Source organism: Onychomys torridus, chromosome 16 (genome assembly GCF_903995425.1).
Source record: "Onychomys torridus chromosome 16, mOncTor1.1, whole genome shotgun sequence".
NCBI classification, from domain to species: domain Eukaryota; kingdom Metazoa; phylum Chordata; class Mammalia; order Rodentia; family Cricetidae; genus Onychomys; species Onychomys torridus.
In genome coordinates, this window is record NC_050458.1 from 39,163,568 (window position 1) to 39,188,407 (window position 24,840).

General features: G+C 50.4%; 1 protein-coding gene across 3 annotated transcripts in view; it reads left to right on the forward strand.

The window, feature by feature from the left end:
- The first annotated feature begins 1,677 nt into the window (after positions 1 to 1,677).
- Dennd3 (DENN domain containing 3) overlaps positions 1,678 to 24,840 on the forward strand; it is a 51,883-nt gene continuing 28,720 nt past the window's right edge. For all 3 annotated transcript variants that reach the window (XM_036208418.1, XM_036208419.1, XM_036208420.1), the window contains exons 1-8: positions 1,678 to 1,995; positions 11,073 to 11,349; positions 12,323 to 12,438; positions 12,979 to 13,112; positions 16,137 to 16,248; positions 17,522 to 17,641; positions 18,007 to 18,225; positions 22,489 to 22,604. In XM_036208418.1, the coding sequence (XP_036064311.1) occupies positions 1,894 to 1,995; positions 11,073 to 11,349; positions 12,323 to 12,438; positions 12,979 to 13,112; positions 16,137 to 16,248; positions 17,522 to 17,641; positions 18,007 to 18,225; positions 22,489 to 22,604 (1,196 nt within the window). In that variant the 5' untranslated portion in view covers positions 1,678 to 1,893. The remainder of the gene's footprint in view (positions 1,996 to 11,072; positions 11,350 to 12,322; positions 12,439 to 12,978; positions 13,113 to 16,136; positions 16,249 to 17,521; positions 17,642 to 18,006; positions 18,226 to 22,488; positions 22,605 to 24,840) is intronic.

A 24,840-nucleotide genomic window follows, 5' to 3' on the forward strand; every position in this document is an offset into this window, starting at 1 on the left:
TGCCTCACCTCCAGATGGTTGAGATTACAAAAGCAAACCACTGGTCCTGGTTTGCCATGGGGATTTAATAAAAAAGCACAGAGCCAGGAGCCCTGGGAGATTTATGTGGCCTGACTCTCTGGTATAGGATGAGGGAGGCCCACAAAAGAGAAACTGTGGAGCCGAGCCCTGGCCTTTCCACCCAAGTCTGGCATTCCCCTCCTCAAACCCTTCCAAGCCTTGGAGGAAACAGGACAGAGATCAGATTTGCTCTGCCCTGAGCCTTACAGAGTCCCTGCCAACTGAATCCTGGCCTACCCCCTGGCCAAGTATTCACAAACAGGAAGCATAGGCTCAGAGATGCTGGGTCTACCTAACGCACACACACACACACACACACACACACACACACACACACGACACATGCAGAGTGGCCCAGGACCCTTGATGGATCCCTGTGAGGTCTGCTCCTCTCAGGGCTTGTGCCTACTGAAGGTCATCTGAAATGAGCGCCTGATGCAAACAGCCAAATAAGGAGGAGTAAAACCTGTTCTTTTGACGTCAGTGACATTAACAACTTGTTTGGGTTCCTGGACAAGGACGAGGGCCCCAGAAGTCAGGCAGCCTATAGGCTGGTTAGGCTACTTCTATGTCCTACTCTGCTTGGGACCTAGAGTTCCTTGTTCTGCACCCCTACTGCCAGCCAACTGACTCAGGGTTTGCTCCCAAGACTTGCTCAGTTACTGTTCCTTCACTCAGTCTGACAATATCTGAGATTTTTGATATTTATTTTTGATAGATATTTGAGATTACTAGTAGCATTTTAGTGTTTTTTGTTATTGTTTTGGTTTTTTTCGTTTTTTATAAAAATCCTGGAAAATCCCTTGGTCTCTTTTCCCCTAGAGTTTGAACATTCCCATGACAGGGCCTATAGGGGAAGGTCAGGAGGAAGGGCCGGGACAAAAGCCCCCTCCAAAGCCAATGACCAAGCTGCCCAGGTAGACAGGCTGTGCTTTGCTCTGAATCCAGTATGAAGCTGGAAGAGGTTCAGGGTCAACAGCGATCAGACTTAGCCTAGAGCTAGGAGGGGGCCCAACAGGCCTCTGACTCGGCTGCCTCCAGCAGCGTCCACCTTGCCTCGTTTCCTGCAGAATTTAACCCAGGCTACCGTGGCGGCCTGCGGTTAACCGTGCAGTTATTGACCAGGAGTCGATCTTTACACTCCCTTCCCGACGGTTCTTCCAGCTGTCCACAGGGGCCACTCCGCGTCCTGTCACAGGAGAGCTTCCTGGAGGTGGCGGGAGATCAGCCCTTTGTCCCTTACTCGTTGCAGAGTGGGTGGGCCTGGATCGCTGGGAGAAAAGCCCCGGGGGCTGGATGACGTGGCCGGGCACCTGAGGACACCGCCCATTCCTTCCTGTGTTCCGGGGGACAGGAGGAGGGACCGGGTCGGCGCTGGGGCTGCGCAGGCGCCCGACCCGCGGGTCTGCTTAGGAAATGACTGCACCATAAGCCCAGGCAGAGATGGACGGGCCCCTGAAGAGGCCCCACCCACCCAGGTCCGGCCAGACACGCCCCCAGCGAAGTCCCGCCCCTGCCAAATCACAGGCAAGGCTGGCTCCTGCTATAAGGTCCCGCCCCTCTAGGCCCCGCCCACACAGGACCCACAGACACGCCCCTTCTCCCCATGGACCGGCCCGGTTCCCTCTAGGTCCCGCCCGGCTCCGCGGACGCTGCTCGCTGGCAACCAGCCTAAGGGAGGCGCGGAGGCTCGGGCGGGCTCTGGCTCGACCCGACTACAGAGGCGCTCAGTTAGGGTCTGGATTGCCGGCGCGGACGCCATCAGAATCCGGGGTCGGGGCCGGGCAGCCAAAGGCTCGGAGCGCAGTGCGACGGGCGGGTGGCGGGGAGGTTATGGCGGAGCCCACGGCGCGACACCTGTCGCTGCCCTCGGGGCTGCTGGAGCTGTGCGCCTTGCTGGGTGCCTCTCAGGACAGCCTCCGCGGCTTGGAGCAGGTAAGGGGCGGGAGGGGAAACTGAGGCGGGGTGGAGGTCGGAGCGGCGCCGGCCGGTTGCGTGCGGGGCTGGCTTCGGTGGTGGCTGCGTACCCTTGTGACGCCGAAGCCTTGGGGTCGAGTCCCAGCTGCAGGGGCTGAACGCTAGCTCAGGCGGGGGGAAGAGAGGCAACTAGCTGTCTTCTCCTCCCTCCGTGCCCACCCACTTCTCGAGGCGGGGGACCTGCTGGATTTGGACCTAGTGCTTGTGGTGGTGCAGACATGCTTCTGTGCACTGAAGCGTTGAAGCGTTCCTTCGCCCTCAGGATGCCACCACCATCTGGGGCGAGGTGCTGACCCAGAGGGGAACCCGAGGAGGGAGTTCACGGTCAACTAGACAAGAAGCTCTCAGAGTTTCGACTAAACGATTCCCTTCACTGCACAGAACTTCACTGCCTCCTAAGTAGTGGATTCTGTACTCCACACTGAATAGTGAGGTTTCAGGTGTTAGAATCATCCACCAGCTTTGAATATTCCGCTTTTAGTTTGGCTAGTTGCATAGCTGTTTTCTTCCCTTGCTGGGCAGCCCCTCCTCCCTTCCCTTGGGCTGCGTCCAGCAGCCAAAGGTAGGTTTATCTCCCTTTCTCTGGAAAGACAGGGCCTTCTGAACACTCATGCTCCTTAGTTTTATGCTGCATTTTCTTAATTCTGAAACCCAGGTTGTTTTCTCCCAGTCCATGGGTGCCTCTCTTTTTCCTTTGACCCAGCATGATTGTGAACTGTCATTTTCTTCAGAGATTTCCCTAGTGTCCCGTTAAGTGTCAGGATAAATCCTCCGAGTGTTTACACATAACAACATGGAAAAGCATAAAGGCATGCCTATTGATTGATGGTTGACTATCCAGGGACAATGAATAATAGTGGCGGCAAATGGATGTTACCAAGAAAAGTTAAACGTTAGTAAAAGTAACCAAATGAATGTTAAAGCCTAGATAGTTTCGTCCATAGGCCAATGAGACCAGTAAGTGGTATTAATCCAACTGTCCCCTCCAATGCCAGCTTGTCCTTGGTACAGCGCCATTGTCTTTCTGCCTCAAATTTACCAAACGGAACTGCCTTCTTTTTCTTAGTACGGAAATTACCTGGTTTCACTTGAGGTCTTCTGGGCATCCATGTCTTTTCTTCCTGGGTCTTGCAGTATACCTCTTGCCTATGTAGTGTGAGCCATGCCTTTGAGAACTGGCTGAGTCAGCCCCGGTTTTCACAAAGGTACTTTCCTGAATTAGGCAGGTGGTGGCATCCCCCAGGTTAAGTGAGAGGGGGAAGTTTCATTTTAGATTTCCTCACTCTGTACTCTTGCTTCTGCTAGGGGTTTCAAAGAGAGGAAACCAACAAAAAACAAAAAGCAGTCCAGGATTGTGGGGGAGGGGCGAGAGTTGAGAGGTGGACTAAACTTTTGAGATAAAGTTTCACTTTTATCTCAACATCAGTGTTACTGTTAGCCAGATTTTATTAGTTTAACTTGCAGCAATTCTCTTTTGAATGTCCAAGGTTTTAAAAATTTTTTTAATTTTGCTTTTTAAGATTGGCATTTAACAGCTGGGTAGTGGGGGCACATGCCTTTAAGCCCAACACTCAGGAGACAGAGGCAGGCGGATCTCTGAGAGTTCGAGGCCAGCCTGGTCTACATTGTGAGTTCCAGGACAGCCAGGACTACACAGAGAAACCCTGTCTCGAAAAACAAGACAAAACAACAACAACAAAAACAAAATTGGCACTTTGCTGGGTGTGGTGGTTTGCTCTTGTAATCTCAACCCTTGGGAGACCGAAGCAGGAGGATTGCTGTGAGTTCTAAGTAGTCCAGCCTAGGCTTCAGAATGAGATCCTGTCTTCAAAAACAAAACAAAATAAACAAACAAAGACCTTTAGGGCCTACTAGCACAGGCCTAGCACTTGGAAAGTGGAAGCAGGAGGATCAGGAAGGAGCTCAGGCTAGCCTTAGCTATATAGGAGGTTCAGAAGCTAGCCTGGGCTCTGAGAGACCCTGTCTCAGAAAGATAAGTTACTATTTATCCGTAGTCTGGGTATTCGTATTTGGTGATAAATGAAGACAGAAGGCAAGGGGTATGAGAAACACCCAGTTTAAGGTCCAGAGACATAGTGCCCTGCTTTTTTCTTTGAGGGTACCCTAACTGTTATATTTCTTAGATGGGGATGAGGACTAGTCATTTTGTTGGAAATCCTGCCAAATATTTCAGAGCTGACCAGTCCCCCTGTGAATCACTGCGGTTAGTTTTGATTTCCCCCACCCCCTGGCTCAGGATGGAGCCCTTTATTGGTTGCTGGGATGTGAGAGGATCCATTGTAGACTCACCCAAGGGTGCATGATGTGCTCATACTGCCGTCCGCACCATTCCAGTGGAGTGGCTTCCTGTTCAGTGAGCAGCAGTACTGAGGAAACTTCCCGGATGGTGACAGTGGCCTTCATCTGCACCGTCTAATACTATAGTCATTGGCCACATGTGGCAACCCAACCCTGGAAGTATGGCCAGTGCACTGAATTTTACATTTAATTTGTTTATTTGAATTGTTAAAAACTTAAATTTTTCCCTTTATTTCATGTGTATGGGTGTTTTGCTTGCATGTATGTATGTATGTATGTATGTTCATTATACATACATGTATGTGTGTGCAGTGCCTGCAGAGGCCAGAGAGAACATCAGGTCCCCTGGAACCGGAGTTACAGTTGGTTGTGAGCTGCCATGTGGGTGCTGGGATTTGAACCTAGGTCCTTGGCAAGAGCAGCCAGTGCTCTTAACTGTGGAGCCATCTGTCCAGCCCAGTTTTAACTCCATTAGATTTCAGTGGACTCCTGCTGCGACTGTGTTGGGTAGCCCAGTCCCAGCACATTAAAAACCATCTGTGAGTGTCTTAGATTTCTCTAGTGAGAGCCAATCCTCCAGGGAGAAGCAGCTCTGCTGTGTAACCCAACTTAGAAATAAGTCTGTCACCCCGTGGATAAGGTGGGTCTGGGGTTTGCCTTTTAATTAGCTTTTAAAAAATGATTGTTGGGGGCTGGAGAGATGGCTCAGAGGTTAAGAGCACCGGCTGCTCTTCCAGAGGTCTTGAGTTCAATTCCCAGCAACCACATGGTGGCTCACAACCATCTGTAATGAGATCTGGCGTCCTCTTCTGTATACATAATAAATAAATAAATTAAAATCTTAAAAAAATGGTTGTTGGATAGAGGTGTAATAAAGAGGAATGCAGGAAATAGCCATCTGTCTGGCTCACTTTGGACTGGCAGAGGTTAGGCTCAGTTGGCCGTAGTTTGTGGCACTGTCTTCTCAGCCTTGCAGTGAGAACAGCTACAACATGTTACCAAATAGCAGACATACAGTACACTCTTAATGGTTGGGCCTTCCATTTGCAGGAATATATTCTTGGTTTTTTTTTTTTTTTTTTTTTTTTGAGACAAGATTTCTCTGTGTAGCCCTGGCTGCCCTGGAACTTGCTGTGCAAACCAGGCTGGTTTCGAACTCAGAGTTTCACCTACCTCTGCCTCCCGAGTGCTGAGATTAAGGGCAAGCGCCACTATCGCCCAGCTGTGGAATTTATTCTAACCAAGGAGCCAGATGTGTGCAGCTGTTTCAGTGACTCTGTTATTTGCCATCTCCTCTACTCCCAGTATGATGAGATAGTTACAATGATCCGGAAGTCTTCAGAGGGGTTGGTGGATGCATCATTGGATGCTCACTTGGCTAATGCTATATAACTGTGAAGAAAGCTGACCAGCCCCACCGCAAAGTTAAACATCAAGGCAACAGTTTGAATTGGGTAACTGCATTATGAAAACATGTCCCAAGCCTATGTACATGTCAAGAATGTAAGGAAGTATCCTAGGCGATGCAGAAAGGCCTGGAGTTACCGAAAAGGCTTTCCTAGTCTAGTGCTTCGGTTTTGAACGGTAAAATGTCTTATTAATGGTGAAATGTCTTGTCTTGTAAATCACATCAGAAAGACAAAAGTGTTTTCCATGAATAATGACTGCTGAGACAGTAGAATTTTTTTTTTAAAGATTTATTTATTTATTATGTATACAGAAGAGGGCACCAGATCTCATTACAGAGGGCTGTGAGCCACCATGTGGGCGCTGGGAATTGAACTCAGGACCTCTGGAAGAGCAGTCAGTGCTCTTAACCTCTGAGCCATCTCTCCAGCCTGACAGTAGGATTTAAAAAAAATTATTTTTTATCTTATTTGCATTGGTGTTTTGCCTGAATGTACATCTGTGTGAGAGTGTCAGATCTTAGAGCTACAGACGGTTGTGAGCTGCAATGTGGCTGCTGGGAATTGAACCCAGGTCCTCTGGAAGAACAGTCAGTGCTCTTAGCCACTGAGCCATCTCTCCACCCCCCAAGATGTTAGGTTGTTTGTTTGTTTGTTGTCTTTTGTTTTGAGACAGAGTCTCGCCACGTAACTCTGGCTGTCCTGGAACTTGCCACGCAGACCAAGCTGGCCTCAAACTTACTGAGATCCTCCTGCCTCTGCCTCTTGGATCCTGGGACTAAAGGGGTGAGCCACTGTGTTGGCTAGTTTAATGTCAACTTGGCACAATCTAAAGTTGTTGGAGAAATGGGAACCTCAATTGAGAAATGCCTGCATAAGATCTGGGTGTAAGCAAGTCTATAAAGGCATTTCCTTAATTAGTGATTGATGGGGGAGGGCCCATTCCATTGTGGGTGGTGCCATCCCTGGGCTGGTGGTCCTGGGTTCTATAAGAAAGCAGGTTGAACAAGCCATGAGAGCAGCACCCTCCATGGCCTCTGCATCAGCTCTTGCCTCCAAGTTCCTGCCCTGTTTGATTTCCTGTCCTGACTTCCTTTGATGATGCGCTGTGATGTGGAAGCATAATCCAAATAAACCCTTTCCTTCCCTTGGACGTGGTGTTTCATCACGGCAATGGCACCCCTGACTAAGACAGCAGCCATTCTTGGCCGAGCACATTATTAAATGTTTTTTCAGATCTGTTCATGTTTACGGTTGTCTTGCCTGCATGCATGTGTGTGTGTGTGTGTGTGTGTGTGTGTGTGTGTGTGTGTGTGTACCCAATGTGTACAGTGCTCAAGGAGGACTGAAGAGAGTGTCAGGTCCCCTGGGACTGGAGCTACAGATGGTTGTGAGCTGCTGCCATGTGGGTGCTGGGGATTGAGCATGCGGCTTCTGGCAGAGCAGCCAGTGTGCTTGACTGCTGAGCCGTCTCTCCAGACCCTTGAGTACACCATTTTAACCAAAGAGAGGCTGACCCAAGGCACTGGCTTTGTTTGGTGTGATGGACGATCCAGATTGACTTGGGGGCTCAGAGTTTACCGGGTGCCGGAAATGCAAACCCAGGAACAGCGTCACCACCAGAGAGCCATTTGTGCTAATAAGAGGAGACAGAACTGTACCACATTCTCTGACTTTCCTTACCCTCACAACCTCCATGGTGATGGAGTAGCACTGGTGGGACTGAGAAACCCCAAACACTGAGAAGTTGAGGTCTTCCAGGAGATCCCGTGGGAGGTGGTGATCTGGAGGGGGAGGTCTAGGAGGAGACCCTGTAGGTACTCTGGTGGTACGGGTCTGCCACAGTCCACCCTCTAGCTCCTGGCTGGTAAATGGTGAGTGTGAGGGCTGAAGGTCTTTCTGGTGAGGAGGTGGAGTGGGCAGGGTGTTGGAGAGTGTCAGGCCATCGAAGAGCAACAGAGTCAGTCACAGAGGTGCTGTACGCTTCAAGACGCCTGAGAGGGTAAGCTTTGCATGACGTTGAGGTTCCTTAGCCTGGGGCACAGGCTATCATTTTGCTCGCATAATACTGTGACACATGTACACATGTGATATGCACATGGGAAGGGATAACGATGGTGACATTCAGACACTTGAGTGTGGTGCAGGGACAGAGGTGTGTGCAGGGACTCTGCCTCCCTCCAGGAACCTGGTGTGTTTGTTTGTTTTTATTTGTTTTTCGAGACAGGGTTTCTCTGTGGTAGCTTTGTGCCTTTCCTGGAACTCACTTTGTAGACCAGGCTGGCCTCAAACTCACAGAGATCTGCCTGGCTCTGTCCCCTGAGTGCTGGGATTAAAGGCATGTGCCACCACCACCCAGCATCCTGGTGTGTTTGTTAGATTGAATGGCTAGCTCCCTTTTGAAGAGTCTGGATGCCGACACTGGTGGCAGCCTTGTACCAGGTGGGCGAGGTGTCTTCACTACTCAGGCAGAACCGTGAAAGGTTTGCTCGTGGGGTCACATGCACCCACTTTGAGACACAGGCTGTCTGGTGCTGGTTTGCAGATGTGACGCCATGAATGGCAGCAAGCCTTGCTCAGGCCTGTGACAAGGTGGAGTCTGCACATGACGAGAGGATGATGCATTGTCTACAGGTTGGAGTCCTAAGTCCCCAAGCGCAGACTCTTCCATCCTTACTAAAGGAATCGGAAGTGGGGATTCGGCTTTCCTAGGTCTCTCTCTCTGCTTTTCTCTGTGTGTCTTTGCTGGGTTGTTTCTTCACCTCTAATAGAAGCCGTTTTTTTTTTTTGTTGTTGTTTGGTTTTTTGTAAGACCCTTATTGACAGATAATTCACATAGTATACAACTTTTCTGTTTGCACAATTTGATAGACTTTAGTACAGCATCCTCATAGACCCATGACATCATCACCACTTCCTGTTTTAGAACATCACTGTAGAAGCCATTCTCTAACAGCTGAGAGAAAAGAAAAATTGAAGATGGAAGATAGGGGTTTTTGGAGACCAGCAGGTAACTTTGAACCTGAAAGGGACCCTGATCCTCAGTGGGTGCTCAGGGAGGCAGCTGGAGTGTCTGAGCTGGAGCAAGAGCCTGGGAGCTGTCTGCCTTTGCTGCATAATTATTGTCACACAGAGGGAGCTCCGCGAGTCAGCCTTAGGACTCCAGTCTGGGAAGAGAGCCCTGGAATGGGCCAGGCGGGAGCACTGAGCAGAGGAAGGCTGGAATCAAGGGAGTCCACAGTCTCCTGTGTTACCTGGGGCAAACTCAGTTGCTCCCGCCACTGTGATTGACAAGGAGATGATTCTTGGTGTAAGGACGCTTCCCTCTGTCCCCGTGGCTCTAAAGGAGGTAGAGGTAGAGCGTGGTGTTTTCAGCTAATGTCAGACCTGTGGGCTCAGGCAGTGGGCTTTCTGCCCCTATGAATGGAGACATGGATGTTGTGTTTTTGGTCCTTAATCCCACCGGAATTACTGTCACGGTGAAGAGATCTGTGACAGCAGGTGCAGGCAGTGAGTTCAGTCCCTTTGCTGACAGAACATGTTGCTCACAGAACAACTCTGGATGGAGGGAGCTCTCATTCTTTCCTCTGGTCCCTCCCACACACACTTTAAAATTCGTGTGTGTGTGTGTGTGTGTGTGTGTGTGTGTGTGTGTGTGTGTGGACATTTTAGTGCCATACCATGTGTGTGGAAGCCAGAAGACAACTTATAGTAACTTGCTCTCTCCTTCTGCCATGTGGGGTCTGGTGATGGCCGTCTCTCAGGTCCTCAGGCTTAGTAGCAAATGCCCTTACCTACTGAGCCATCTTGCCCACCCCTCCCACTTTTTTATGAGACCTTTAGCTCAGCTGACCTAAACTCACTATGTTGCTGAGAATGACCTTGAACTCAAGTCCTCCTTCTTCACCTCTCAGGTTGTTGGGGTCACAGATCACCATGCCCCGGTGATCTTCTGACTTTTACTAAATATTGACTCGAGGTTGTTCCTTTTTTTTTTAATTTTTTTTTATTTTTGGCTACTCACGATCTCATTGCCTTAGGGACAGTGCCCTCCCTAAGGGATCAGTGATTGCCCATTCCCCACCCATGCCTGACATCCTATACCAGCTTTACTTTACAGTACTGGATGGAACTCAAGGCCTTTTGCATATTAAGCAAGTGCTTATCTGCCCAGATTGTCAGGGACTGGATATAATGTGAGCAGTGTCCCAGGGGACCTGAAAAGTATAACACCGATGCAGGTGTTTGTGCCGTATGACAGAGCTGAGAACTTCTGTGTCTGCCCTCTCGCTACTCTGTGTAGGGCACACATGAGTACTCAGGAGGCTTCCCCCTGACTGAGCACTTGACCCATGTGCTTGCCTGAGTGCTTCTACTCAGTTGGGAGAGGAGAATGCAGACGGAGGGGCTTGCTTCTAGCAGCTCAGCATTTGAACTTGTGCCTGTGTATCACAGAACCTGGCTCTGAACTATGGTGCTTCGTACCAACAGGACAAGTTGCTTCTGCATTCCCAGCCTGTGGGGCACATGTAGGGCCTGGGAAGAGTCCTCTGCTGACCCGAACCTGAAAGGATAGGGTTCCTCGGCTGGAGCCTGTGTGCATGGAGGAGAATCAGAGATGCAAACAGGATGCCCACCTAGAAACGTGTGTCATGAATGCGGGTAGACACATGCAGTAACTTTTTCTTTTTCTTTTTGCATTTAGCTATGCTAACATGTGTGTGTGTGTGCACACATGCACAGGCACACATTCATGCATATGTAGGTCACAGGTTGATGTTGGATATCTTCCTTGATCACTTTTTTCCGATTTAGGTACTGAGGCATATTGTGGGGAAATCCGTGGAGTCTGTTTAAAAGGCAAGGAATGTTTTAGGAGATAAAAACAGTACTGCTTGGGAGATTTATCATAGGGTCCTGGAAAGCCGAGCTATGGCCCATGCTGTTTTTCCGCCTAGTCCGTCTCAGCATCCAGACAGTGTTGCCTATGTGCATCCCAGGTCTTAAGGGTCCACAAGGCCAGGCTCCAGGGGCATGTACTTCAAGGTCATAGGTAGATGGAGCAGATACCTGATGCCTCTAGGGGGTGATGCTTCAAGGTCATAGACAGAACAGCTACCCACTATAGAGGCAGGGGTTCTCACTGAACCTGTTGCTCACTAATTCACCTGATCTGGCTAGCCAGTTTGCCCCAGGAATCCCTTGTCTCCGCCTCTTGAGCTCTGGGATTATGGGTGAGCGCTGGGGATCTAAACTCCCCCCTGTGCCGTCTCCCCGGCCACACATCCTGACTCGTCTTCCTTTTCTTAGATTGCGCAGAAACGAGGAGTGAAGAACGCCTCTTCCCTGGCCCCTGAAGTTCTGTCTGTTTTCGTACCTCCTTTCACCACAAAAGACGATGGCCAGGTGGCCGGAGCCAGCTGTACCCTCAGCAAAGCCAGGAGGCGGTCCTTCCGGAAGAAGAGAGAAAAACCCAGGATGGAGTCCTGGAAGAGCCACCCCAGAGACTCAAAGGGGCCCGATTCTGAGGATGTCACCATCCCAGGGGGCGTAGACCTCCTTGCCCTGCCCCAGCTGTGCTTCCCAGGTACGGTGCCATAGCAACCTGTGGTGTCCTCTGGGCTGTATCCTCCCTGAGTGTGCTGCTCCAGAGACCTCCACACTGGGGACAACAGTGGGCTGGATAATGGGATTCGGTTTTTGTTTTTGTTTTTTAGTGTATACAGCATATATGACAGCAGGCCAGAAGAGGGCACCAGATCTCATTACAGATGGTTGAGAGCCACCATGTGGTTGCTGGGAATTGAACTCAGGACCTCTGGAAGAGCAATCAGTGCTCTTAACCTCTGAGACATCTCCCCAGCTCATCGTTTTTGTTTTTGTTTTAAGTCATTGTTTTATTGAGACAAGATCTTGCTCTGTATTCCAGACTGGCTGAAACTCTCAATCCTCCTGCCTCAGCCTCCCCAATTCTGGGATCACAGATGCACTCGTGGCACCTGGAAGTCAGTCTTTCTGGTCTGGGGAAGTTAAAGCTTGAGAAGCCCTGAGGGTGCCTGCCCCTCCCTCTCTGTCCCCTGCTTCCTGTTTATTACAAACGAGAGGAACAGGTTGCCATTCATCTCTGAGCTCACCGGTGCCGGCCGATGAGAGTGCTTCTGTGTCCGGACTCCATGTCCCCGCTGGCCTTAAGAAACATTAAATGGCCGGTGTGGCGTACTCAGCCCAAGGGCTGGGTCAGGTTCTGTCTCTGGTTCCCACTCAAGCCTGCTGCCTTTTCCTGGCTGCAGGAGTCATAACCAAGAAGCAGACTCAGTTTAATCTGCTGTGCCCAGAAGCATGGTGTCCATGCTGCGGTGCTACGTGTATGCACTGGAGGGACTGTGAAAAGCTGCAGGTTGGGGACGTTTGGAAGCAGGGAGCTGGATAGAACAGGCCTGAGAGCAGAATATAGCTTGAGCATCAAAGCTCCTGGTGGTTACTCAGTAAAGTGTGCTCTCCACGTTGGCTCATGGGTTCCCTAGGCCTTTGCTTCCCCTTTCTTTCTGATCTGCCTGCAGGGGGCGTGTGTGTGGCTTCGGAACCAAAAGAGGATTACATCCATTTCCTGGTCCTCACTGATGTCTGTGGGAACAGAACCCATGGTGTGGTGGCCCAGTACTACCGACCCCTGCATGTAGGTGGATCTGTTGCTGTCTTCTGGGTTTGGGGTGGGCCTTTGTTATTGTTGTTGTTGTTGTTGTTTATTGTGGTGTAATAATACACCTGTCACTTTTTCAGCCATTGCATGACTCGGCAACATTGTGTTCCCAGTGCATGCAACCTCCAGAACTTTCCATCTCCCAGCTCATGCTCACTCAGTTCTCACTGCCGCCTCCCTCCCCCAGCCCAGCAACCACTCAGCAGCTTTCTGTCTCTGGATCTGTCTTCTGCACACTCCAGGATGTGGAAGTGCCTGGTGCTGGGCCTTTTGCAATGGACTCTGTCACTGAGAGCTGTGTTGTGTGTGCCTTTGTTGTTCTAGTGGCATGTCTCTGTTCATCCCAAGGCTGGGGTTCTCTAGGCTGGCTACTTGGTCCTTGCTCTTGAAAACCCAGTGCTGCGTAGTGTGACCTTTGCAAGGAAGGCCGGAGCTGGTGGAGACCCTTCCTCCCATGTCATTTCTGTATGAGATGTCAGCACAGGACTTGACATGTCCTCGCTGCCCTTTGTCCAGGATGAATATTGTTTCTACAATGGCAAGACCCACTGGGAGCCCAGTGTGAGCTCAGCGAGACGCTTTGTGCCCTTTGCAGTGTGCGTGGTGTCCCGCTTCCCATACTACAACTCCCTCAAGGACTGCCTCTCCTGGTAAGATGGGGTCAGTGTTGTTGTTAAGAGCAACTGGGTCTGGTGGGCCATGGTCAGCTGGGCCCAGGAACACTGTGGGAAGTCTGGGATTTCCACCACTACGTGTGGAAGCAGGATGGCAGGAGGAAGACAGCACTAAGGGCCTCAGTTTGATTGTTACTGTTTTTTAAAAGAGCGGAGCTGGGGATGGCAGTACGTGACTTTCTTTAATCACAGCACCTGGAAGGCTGAGGCAGGAGGATGGCCTTGAGTTTGAGGCCAATCTGCTCTACATAGTAAATTCCAGGCCAGCCTGAGCTACAGAGTAGGACCCTGTCTCAACAACAACAACAACAACAACAACAATAAAATAATGAATAAATAAAATAAGAATAAAAAGAGAACGCTAGACCTCATGACCTAAGAGAGTTGGCAGGCTGCCGTTTGCTGGGTGATTTAGTGACATTCACAAATATGTCAAATCCTGGTAGCACCGATAGCCCTTTCTGCTGCTATTGAGTGGGAGGTCTGAGGACATAAGGCATTTCTGAAAGACCAGGAAGGCATTTGGTGAGACTAAGGGGACGCCTGTAATCAAAGGCTGCAGTTGTGAGGTGGGGTGGGGTCCCGCCCTAGGCATGAGCCAGGTTTAGAGCCTTATGCGTTGGAGCTTCAGAAACCCTGGTTCAAGGGTTAGGGATGTAGCTCAGTTGGTAGACTGCCTAGGATGCGCAAGGCTCTGGTTGCATCTACATAAAGCCAGCCTGGTAGGGCATGCCTGCAGTCCCACCACTGGAGAGGCAGAGGCAGGAAAATCAGATATAATCCTTAGCTACTTAGGGTTTCTGGGACTAGCCTGGGCCACATTTAAAAAGGTCCTGGTCCTGGAACTGATGCTACTATTTGACTAAAGACAGGTGCGGGCAGGCAGCATGATCCCCTTCCCGAGACAGAAGGGCAATTCTCAGAGTCACTGAGTGGCTAAATGGCACTTGGTGTCTTTTAAGGGACACTTGTTTTAGACTCTACACTTAGGTCACAGAGTGAGACAAATGCATGCTGGTTGAGCAGGAATCTCGGTGTGAATTCCCAGCATTCATATTTGAATTCCAGCGTTATCGTGGTTCACTTTTCAAACAGAGCTGCTTCCTGGGCACAGTTCAGTCTGGCGTCTGCCATAGACAGACAGTGTCTTTACAGACAGAGGACTTGGTTGGTTTTAGTGAAGGACTGGGATGAGAAAATGCATATTTAAGGAAAGGTCTGCCAGCCCAGGGAGTGACGAGGGGCCTGCCTTAAGACTGGTCCCTCTTCACCTCCTCACTGATGCTTTTTATTCTTGGAAATAGACCGCTTTGCTACCTCTCAGGCCCTGTTCTACAGAGCAGGTGGTGGTTTTTACCTACCCTTTGCTATTAGAAGCTCATGACTGGGGACAGGTGCTGCCTTGGAAGACAGTGGGAAGGCGCGCTTTCTCATTCTTCCTGGGCCAGTTCCCCGTGCCAATTCAGCGGCTGACTGATCACATGGTGGCAGTCCCTCCTGCTGGGTGCCAGTGCAAACATGTGACATCAGAAGGTCCACTGTCGTGCTTTGTGAGCTGTCTCCTGTGGTCACTGCTGCGCTGTCAGAAGTGGAGAACAGCTCGGGAGGAACAAACAGCAGGAAACGCAGGATGTACCGTGCGTGGGGTGTGGTGGCCCACCCCTGCCATCCCAGCCCTCCTGGGGGGAGGGTCAGGAGTTCAAGTCATCCTTAACTAACTGGCAAGTTTGAGGCCAGCATGGGCTACAGGTGACCCTGCCTCAGCTAACCAACCAGAGAGACATGTCTCAACAGGCTTTGGATACACATCAGAAAGGATACATTTGTGTTGGGGACAGTAGATTATATAGGCAGCTTAACTTTAAATTTTTACCTTGATGTTATTGTGTTTTTATAATAAATTCAAATATGGAATATTGGCTTTTTCTGCGTCCTGACGTAAGACCTGTGAGTAGTTATTATTTGGTATTAATGTATAAGCAGAAACGCTTTGCACTGTGGTTGTGATCGGTGGGCTGTCTTTCCTGGGGGGCTGCCTGACAAGGAGGGACCCCATGGGTACTCAGCCCTATGGACTCCATATCTTAGCCCTGAGGACACCACACATCTTCACTGAGCTGTGACCTCCAGGCTCTTGTATAGTTCCTTAGGCAGGGTCACTTTCTTTCCTGGTCAGATTTCCCTCCTTTGGGCCAACTTGTCACTGACAGGTGACAGGTACCAACTGCACTTTTACATGCAGTTATGAAGATCAACCTTTTTGAGGTGCAGTGGGGTACTGGGAAAGTCCTGCCATTCCTTTATAGGTTCCCCAGTTGTATCCCATGTGACTACTTCCAAGATCTCCCACCCTTCAGTCAGTTCCCATGGGACAGGCCTCTGCCCCGAGGCCGTCACTTACCTATTTTGTTATTTCTTGTCTGACTCAGTGGGTTTTTTTGTTTGTTTGTTTGTTTTTTGTTTTTGGAGACAGGATCTCTCTATGTAGCCTAGGCTGGTTCTTCCTGCCTGAACCTGAGTGCTGGGATCACAGTCATGTGCACCACACCTGGCCACCCCTTACATTTTAAAGTTTTACTTTAAAAGTCAGATTGCACCAGGTAGGTGTGGTGGCGTGTGCAGGCCTTTGGTCCCAGCACCCGGGAGGCAGAGGAAGGCAGATCTTTGTGAGATCAAGGCCAGCCTGCTCTACAGAGCAAGATCCAGGACAGCCAAGGCTACACAGAGAAACCCTGTCTCGAAAAACAAAAACAAAAAAAATACACTTTGGAACCTCCCTCCAGGAGTTCAAAGTCTCATGTTTCCAGTCTTCCCTACCGAAGCATAGCATACAGTCACACACACACACACACACACACACACACACACCCCTTCTAGCCATTTTTTTTTCCACAAAAATGATTAACACCCCAAAACAAAATAGCTGAGGTTGACAATTGGGCGGGGACACTCTGACGGTTGTTTTACTTTGTGACATTTTTTTTATTATTATTATTTCAGTTTATTGACTCATCTGAAGCTCTGTAAGGATTTTGAAGTTGACAACCACATAAAAGACTTTGCTGCGAGACTGTCGTTAATACCCAGCCCACCACCTGGGCCGCTCCACTTGGTAAATGAGACCCGGCACTGTGCTGAGTTTTTCTGTGGTGTGTTGAAGAGCGCTGAGTCAAAATGTTTTTAGCTGTTTCCGGTTTCACCCCTGTTTAACCTGCTCTCCAGACACTGCTCTGCTGGAATCCAATGGCTTTACCTACTCACCTCTGCAGGAAAAAGTTAGATACTCGAACTGGGGTTTGGCTGAGGGGGCTCGTGACCGGCGGAGCTGGCCATGTGTGATGGACTCACGAGATCATTTCTCACTCTTCAGAAACTACAAGCCCAACTTTCAGACTAAGGAAGTCCTTTCATTTATATAAGTTTAAAGCTTTCTTTTCATTTATTTGTCTTGAGTGTTAGTTTCAGGAGTTACTTTTTGTCTTTTCTCTGGGGCATCCGACTGATAAAAGTATCCAGCTTCCTGGCCTCTGTTCTGAGAAGAGCCACTGTGCTGTTTAAACAGCAGATAGGTATTTCCCCAGCTGGGTTCCAGCCTAAGACATTTTACTAGCTTCTCGCAGGCCCCCAGGGGCCCCCGGTGAAGCTGCATTAGTATGTCTTCTCATGGCTGGAATAAAATGAAATAAAGCAGCACCGTAAGAGAAGGAGGACTCCAGGGACTGTCCCCATGCCCCTGGGAGCTGGGAAGGCATGGTGCTGTTTCTGCCAGTAAGAGCGTGTGGCAGTAGCTTCTTTCATCCTGGTAGGTCAGGAGGAGGCAGAGGCTAGATTGGAACCAGACCTGGGCTTTGGTGGCCAGAGGCCTGCCTGCCTGTAATTCAGTACTTCAGTCAGCCAGCTCTTCTCTCTCTCTCTCTCTCTCTCTCTCTCTCTCTCTCTCTCTCTCTGTCTCTCTCTCTCTCTGTCTCTCTCTCTCTCTTCCTTTTTTCAAGACAGGGTTTCTTTGTGTAGCCTTGACTGTCCTGGAACTAGCTCGGTAGGCTGGCCTTGAACTCACAGAGATCTGCCTGCCTCTGCCTCCTGAGTACTGAGATTAAAGGCATGCGCCACCACCTTCTGGCTTATTTGTTTTGTTTTGTTTTTCGAGACAGGGTGTCTCTTTGTAACTTTGGCTGTCCAGAACTTGCTCTGTAGACCAGGCTGGCCTTGAACTCAGATCTGCTTGCCTCTGCCTCCCAAGTGCTGGGATTAAAGGTGTGCACCCCTCCATCCGCCACCCCCAGCTCTCACAACGGTTTCTAATGTGCCCAAATGGCGAATGTGGGGGGTTTTGACTGCTCTTGTAGACAGATCTCTGAACTAACAGTAGCTCTTGGTCCTCATAGATATTTAACATGAAGCCTCTGCAAGTTGTGTTTCCCTCTCGAGCGGACCCCGAGAGCCCCATCATCGACCTGGACCTTCACCTGCCCCTGCTGTGCTTCCGGCCTGAGAAGGTGTTGCAGGTGTGTGGGTGCCAGGAGCTTTGCTGGCTAGACAAGAGTAAACTGCATTTTACAGCGCAGGCCATGGCTTCGGTGCAGCGCAGGGGTAGGGCACTTGGCCTTAAGCTCTCAGTGTGAACCCCAGGACCGCCCCAAAGCACAAAACCAGGAACCCATGCACTCTAAAGTATCTGTGCCCTATGCTTAGAGCCGACACTTGCCGCAGCACACATGTCTTGTCTGTAAGCAGCCTTGGCCTTGGTTTTGGTAGATAGAGTGGGCGATGAGACTAAAAGCAACCTCTGGCTCCGGGGAAAGGAGCTTCCCATGTCCAGCCCAAAGCAGCTGGAAGCAGCCAGAAGCCAACACTGTTCTCGCTCCCCTAGATCCTGACCTGCATCTTGACGGAACGGCGCATCGTGTTCTTCTCCTCAGACTGGGCCCTGCTGACACTCATCGCCGAGTGCTTCGTGGTCTACCTCCACCCGCTGCAGTGGCAGCACACCTTTGTGCCCATCCTGTCCGGTCAGATGTTGGACTTTGTCATGGCGCCCACATCTTTCCTCATGGGCTGTCACCTGGACCACTTTGAAGAAGTCAGAAAGGTGAGGGAGAGCACTGCGACTGGGGGGCCGGGGTGGTGGTGGTGGGGTGGTGGGGGAGGTGGGGGGGTGGAGGAGGCGGGAATAAACCCACGTGACTTCATGGCGCAGCAGGTGGGAAGCTGCATTTGAAAGCGCTTGAAAGTGCTCTGTGTCTTCCACACTGCAACCTGTGCAGTGAAAAAAGCAAAGGAAGAAAATGCTCGCAGGGCTGGAGCGCGTCATCGGTCTGTCTTCAGGACCCCACGAGGCGCATGCGTATGCATGCGCAGACAACACACGGTGCATCGTCTCTTCTGCCCCTGGACCGTGTGCACACACCGTGCAGTCTCATTTGCTCTCTCTCTTGCTCTCGGGGTGTGTTTGATATCAAGACCCCTGTCTTGTGTTACCCTCCCAGCCCATTTAGTAAAGAGCAGGACCCGTAGTTTGTGATAGACTGTCTGTGGGGACAGACATTCGGGCACCCCTAACCTCTGCTGTCAATCAGTCCCTTCCTCAGCCTCTTTCCTCTGTGAAGGGAGGCAGGGGCATGCCCTTGTGGGCAGGGCTCCAAGCCTGTCACACCACAGCTGGCTTGTAGATGGCCACTCTGCTGTCCCCTCAGCATGCTTTCTGCCTTGTTGTTTTAAATGCATCCGCTGTGCTTTGCTAACTCTTGGCATGTATGTACAGAGGGCTGCTCACAGTGTTAGAGGCATCTGTGGGTCTGGCCGATCACTCTCTGTGTGGCTTGCACTTATTGAAATAGCTAACTTCTTCCTCTCTTAGCCATCAAAGGACAGCAAGTTTGCCAATCTTGTTGCCACAGTGAGGACCAAGTGAGACATGGCGTAGCCCCTGGTATACCCCATGTAGGTGTTTAATGGAGGGTCACTGTGATGCTAATTGGAGATAGTGTTTAATTGTTAGTGACAGAGCCTCACGCTCTTGCCCAGGTCCGCCTGGAACTCACTGTAGCTCAGGGCAGTCTTGGCCCTCTTCCTGCCTTGGCCCCCTAATTGCTGGGATCCCAGTGTTTGGCTCTGGTATGTGTTTAGATTGTGATCTGTCATGGATCCTGGGTAGATGGACAACTGTCGACTTGAAAACGATTGACAGATACTGGGGTCGCTTCCCCTTGGGCTGTGTGGCCGTGCTGCTGAGGACATGGTTGTCCCAAAAGTTCTTGTGTGAGCGAAGGTCTCCTTTCCCTTGGGGATACAGCCCAGAGCAGAGCCACTGAGTCAGCTGTCTGGCTAAGCGTCTGAGACACTGCCAGCCTCTGCAAGGCAGCTGCCGGACTTGAGAACGCAGCAGGCAGTCCTGTCTCCTGCCCTTGGTGACTCCTGTTCCTGTCTCTGATCCTGGTGCTCTGGTGGGTGAGTGCCTGGTAGCTCAGTGCCGTCCGATGGTCATTTATTTCCAGTTTCTAAAGGCATCCGTGTCTTTTCATGTGTGCATTGGTGGTTCCACAGGGCAGGGAGACTAACGTATTTGTGTGTGTGTGCGCGCATGAAGGGGCAGTGGCATACATGTCGTGGCATGTGTGTAGAGGTCAGAGGATGACGTTTGGGAGTCAGTTCTCATATTCCACTTTATCTGCGGCAGGGTCTTGTTTCTGCTTCTATGTTGTGAACTCCAGTGAGCTTCTGTGTAATTCTCTTATCTTCAGAGCCATCTCACTGTAATCCTCCTGTCTCCATCATCTCACTGTAATCCTCCTGTCTCCACCTCCATCTCACTGTAATCCTCCTGTCTCCATCATCTCACTGTAATCCTCCTGTCTCCACCTCCATCTCACTGTAATCCTCCTGTCTCCACCTCCATCTCACTGTAATCCTCCTGTCTCCATCATCTCACTGTAATCCTCCTGTCTCCACCTCCATCTCACTGTAATCCTCCTGTCTCTATCATCTCACTGTAATCCTCCTGTCTCCACCTCCATCTCACTGTAATCCTCCTGTCTCCATCATCTCACTGTAATCCTCCTGTCTCCACCTCCACCTCACTGTAATCCTCCTGTCTCCACCTCCATCTCACTGTAATCCTCCTGTCTCCATCATCTCACTGTAATCCTCCTGTCTCCACCTCCATCTCACTGTAATCCTCCTATCTCCAACATCTCACTGTAATCCTCCTGTCTCCATCATCTCACTGTAATCCTCCTGTCTCCATCATCTCACTGTAATCCTCCTGTCTCCACCTCCATCTCACTGTAATCCTCCTGTCTCCAACATCTCACTGTAATCCTCCTGTCTCCATCATCTCACTGCCATTTCCATCTCATTGTAATCCTCCTGTCTCCACCCCTGTCTCACTGTAGAGTGCTGAGATTAAAGGTCTGCATTACCAGCCAGGTGGTGATGGTGGGTACCTTTAATCCCAGCACTCAGGAGGCAGAGGCAGGTGGATCTCTGAGTTGGAGGCCAGCCTGGTCTACAGAGCAAGTTCCAGGACAACAAAAAGAAACCCTGTCTTGAAAAACAACAACAACAACAACAACAAAAAGTAAATTATCACATCTGACTTTTAAGTTTAAATTGGGGGGAGGGGCTGGGGAGAGAGAGAGAGAGAGAGAGAGAGAGAGAGAGAGAGAGAGAGAACGCGTCTTAGTTTGAGACACAGGCTTGCTGTATAGCTCAGGGTGGTTCAGAAGTCACTGTTGAAGCCCAGGTTGGCATACCATGCCCTGCATTTAACTTTTTGTTCTGAGCGCTCTATGTATGGACCAAAGCAGAGAAGGGAATACACTGGACACTGAGTTCTTCTCACCCTCCCTGGCGGCCCGCCGTCTGCTGTTTCAGATTCCTTGTCCTCCACACCATTTCCTAGAAGTTCAAAGGAAGTCCCCCACCTCCACCCCACTCAACAGGCTGTCCCATTTCTCCTGTGGCGGACGGGTGGGCAGGCCTGTGTGTTCTTGCCAAAACCAGTGAGTCAGTGTGGAAAAATAGCTTAGGAAAAAGCCGTTCAGACCTCCGCAGGAGAGTTAGGGACAGAAAACCTCACCCGGTGTGCCTTGTGGACCAGAAAAAATGGGCATAATATGAAGTTTAAAATTGTGTTTCTTTTTCATGTCGCTCATGAAAAGCCATCTTGTTTGGGCTCCTTCAGCAGGAAGATTATTTTTTTTTTGTACATATTTACTTAGTAATTCCGGTCAGGAATCTTGCAGGAAACTCGCTTGGTGATTTATTTGTTCTGGAAGATTCCAAGAGCAGCATTTTGGGTTTGTTTGGTGTTATGCTTCTCCTGGATGAGATCATCAGAAAAGAGCTGAGGGCCCCTGTAGTCTCATAATCAGGCCACATCTTGTGTATACTTGGCCTTGGCACAGAGGCTAACGGAGTGTGCCTCGCCGGGGCACCCATGTCTGCTGAGCCAGACTTTGGTCCAAAACATGCTGTGTTTGCACATGCTCCACATGTCACCTAAGGGTGGAGGGGTCAGGGCCGAGCAGGAGTGGTATCTTCTAAGTGTCCTTGTCTCTTTCTGCAGACTTGAGAGTCTTGGGGTTCAGTGCTGCTCATGCCTAGTACCCACCCTCATAGATAAGACTTTAAGAGTTCCCCAATGTGCTTTTTTCTTTTCTCAGAAATTCCATCCCCCGTATTGAGGTCACTAAGCCTTGTATTCTGGGTTCTGGTGGCAGACCTGACTTGTCAGCTGAATGATACACCGGGCATTGAGTGTGGGTAGTGTACTTGTGGAGTTCTGGAATGTTCCTTCAAGGCGCCATGAAGTACTATGTGTAGTATTTGTCCCAGGGGTGATGGAAACTTGACAACATGTCTTGGCATCATGACTCAGAGAAGGCCTGTGGCCCACCTACACATGAACTGCTCCGTTTTCACAAGGGAAGGGATTCTGACCCCCGGTGCCATCCAGACAATCCTCCAAGGCACCACGCTGAGTGACAAGGCACACTGAGTGAGCCCGCTCCCATGGGGTCCATAGAGTGGTCAAATTCACAGAGACCCAAAGCAGAGTGGAGGGTGCCCTGGGCCAAAGGGACGGAGTTTCTGTTCGGGGACACGTGCGGGCTCGGAGATGGGTAGCAGTGAAGGTTGCTGAGTGAACAGAACTGACTCCGTAAAGTACACACAGCCACAATTGACCAGATTTACCCACCGCCAGAACTCCCGGCATCCTGCACTTCCGCGGAGGTGTTTGCACTGGGCCCGGGGATTGAACACTGGTACTGTCTCAGTGAATGCAAATACATTTGTAGGTCTCTAAAGGTGTGTGCAGACTCAGACTCTCACATTGACCTCTGCCTTCCAGGAAGCTGACGGTTTGGTCCTGATAGACATCGACCACGGAAGTATCACTAAGTCCTCTGCCGAGGACATAGATATCCCCGAAGTCCCCCTTGTGCTGGCCCAGACCTTCATTCAGAGGTAATGTGAAACGGTTTATGTTTGAGCACACATATATTCCAATTTGTGTTTGCCATTTCTCTAGTTTGTTATTGTGATGGGTACTTCTCATACTTAGGATTTGGACATCATTTTTGAATTTTTATTTTATTTTATTTGTCTGTTTGTTTATTTATTTTTGGTGTTTTGAGATAGGGTCTCACTATATAGCTCTGGCTGGCCTCGAACTCACAGAGATCTGCCTGCCTTTGTCTCCCGAGTGCTGGGATTAGTGTGCGCCACCACTGCCCATTATGAGTATTATTAAACAACGGTGATTTGTCTTTATTCAGATCTTGTCTGACTATGAATCATGGCCTTACGAAGTTAGGGCACGTTGGAACCCAGGAGGGCTACAGGAAGGTTCATTCCCAAGGCTATGTCCATTGCCCGTGGGCCTTGTGCTGTGGTCTTCTAAGTTCAATCATTCATTCATTCATTCATACATTTGTACATTCACTAGATACGTGTAGGACATCGTTAAGTGCTTCCATTCAGCTAACTAGATCTAGCTAGATCGGCACTAATGACAAGACAGTGATGCTCCCTCTGCTGTGACACTCAGGGTGCTTGTCTTGAGGGTGACCTTCTCCATCAGCTCTACTGGTGTTTAGGCTCCCCGCCCCATTTCTTGACTGTGTGCTGGTTCTTTGGAGTTGGCTCCGTGGACTTTCTCCCCAGAGGGCTAATTCATAGACATTCAATGCTTTCAGAGCCCTGAGATCTTCTCCACAGTGCAGAGGTTCCCATCCTTTGGTGCGTGGGGATGCCCCTGCTGGTAAGTCAGGAGCTGGCTGCACTGTGGCATCTACCTTCCCTGGCCCTGGTCTGACTCCAAAGTCAGGCTGGAGAGATAGCTCAGGGGTTAAGAGCACTGGCTGCTCTTCCTTCTAGAGGACCCCGTTCAATTCCCAGCACCCACATGGCAGCTCACACCTGTCTGTAACCCCAGTTCCAGGGGATCCAACACTTTCACACAAGCACTCATTGCAGGCAAAACACCAATGCACATAAAACACAAATAAATGCATTAAAAAATAATGTTTAAAAAGAAAGAAAGGTTCCAAAGTCAAGGTCAGGGGGACATGGGGAGTTTGCCCTTCGTGGCTGTGGGAGCTAGGGCCATGCTGTCTTCCTGTAGCCAGCTGGGGGTTTGGGTCAGGCTCCTGAGTGGGTTCTTACATTCCTCTTGATAAGCAGGGCTACTCCCCTGCAGGGGGGCAAGAGTCATTCCAGGCTGGGATTCCTGGCTGTTTGCTTTGGCTGGAGAATCTACCAGTGTCGGCATGGCTTGCTTTTCAGAATTCAAGTGCAGTGGTGTGGGGTTGGGTCCCTGAGGTGGCAGGGCCCCCCAGAATGAGCCTGTGGGAGGGAGCATCTCACAGGGGTTCAGCACAGGTCACAGGGCAGTGGTCTTTTCTCCCAGATTCCCCTAGAGATGGTGGGCCATATTGCTCTTCTGATAAGAAGCATTCTTCACCTTAGGTCAGCAATAAGGGCCACTTTCTCAGTTGTGCAGTCTGTGTGTGTGTGTGTGTGTGTGTGTGTGTGTGTGTGTGTGAAGGATGAGGCTGAAGAAGGAGTGGGCAGCTTCTTACATCCAGCTGTCCATGATTGGAAGGCATAGAAGACATCATTGCAGGCAGCGCCGTGGTGTGGTCCATGCAGGGGAGTCGCTGACATTCTGTCCCTGCTATGCCCTGCTCTGCTCTGCCTGGCAAAGGTCAGTCTGGTGTCAACATGCAGTTGTCACGACTCTGTTAGGAGGGAAGTCTCACCAGTCAGGTTAGCCAAGGCTGGGACACCCACCCAGGGCAGCTCCCCAGTATGTTAGGAATGAATCCAGAGCACCATCCCAACCTGCACCAGCTTCTTATGGTCCAGGTTGGGCCCTGCAAGCTTACTATGCTCATGGAGGGTTGTGGGCACCCAAGAGCCTGTCCTCCACCTCACCCCCAGGAGCTCCCACCACCACGTGTCTTACTTCTCACAAAGCAGGCTCACAACCTTGTCACAAGTCTTGTAGGAGCACTGTCCTCAAATAGTCTGACCTCACAGTCATAGCTTCACCTCATGAGATCTCTGCTGGCCCTCTGTCACCTCCGGTTCTGTAGCCGATTTCTCTGTTTTCTGTTTCCCTCTACTCTGTCACAGGCTCCACGTAGTAGGGCCTCTGTCTGGTCTACACTCAGGACTGTGCCTGGGTATGAGAGGAACA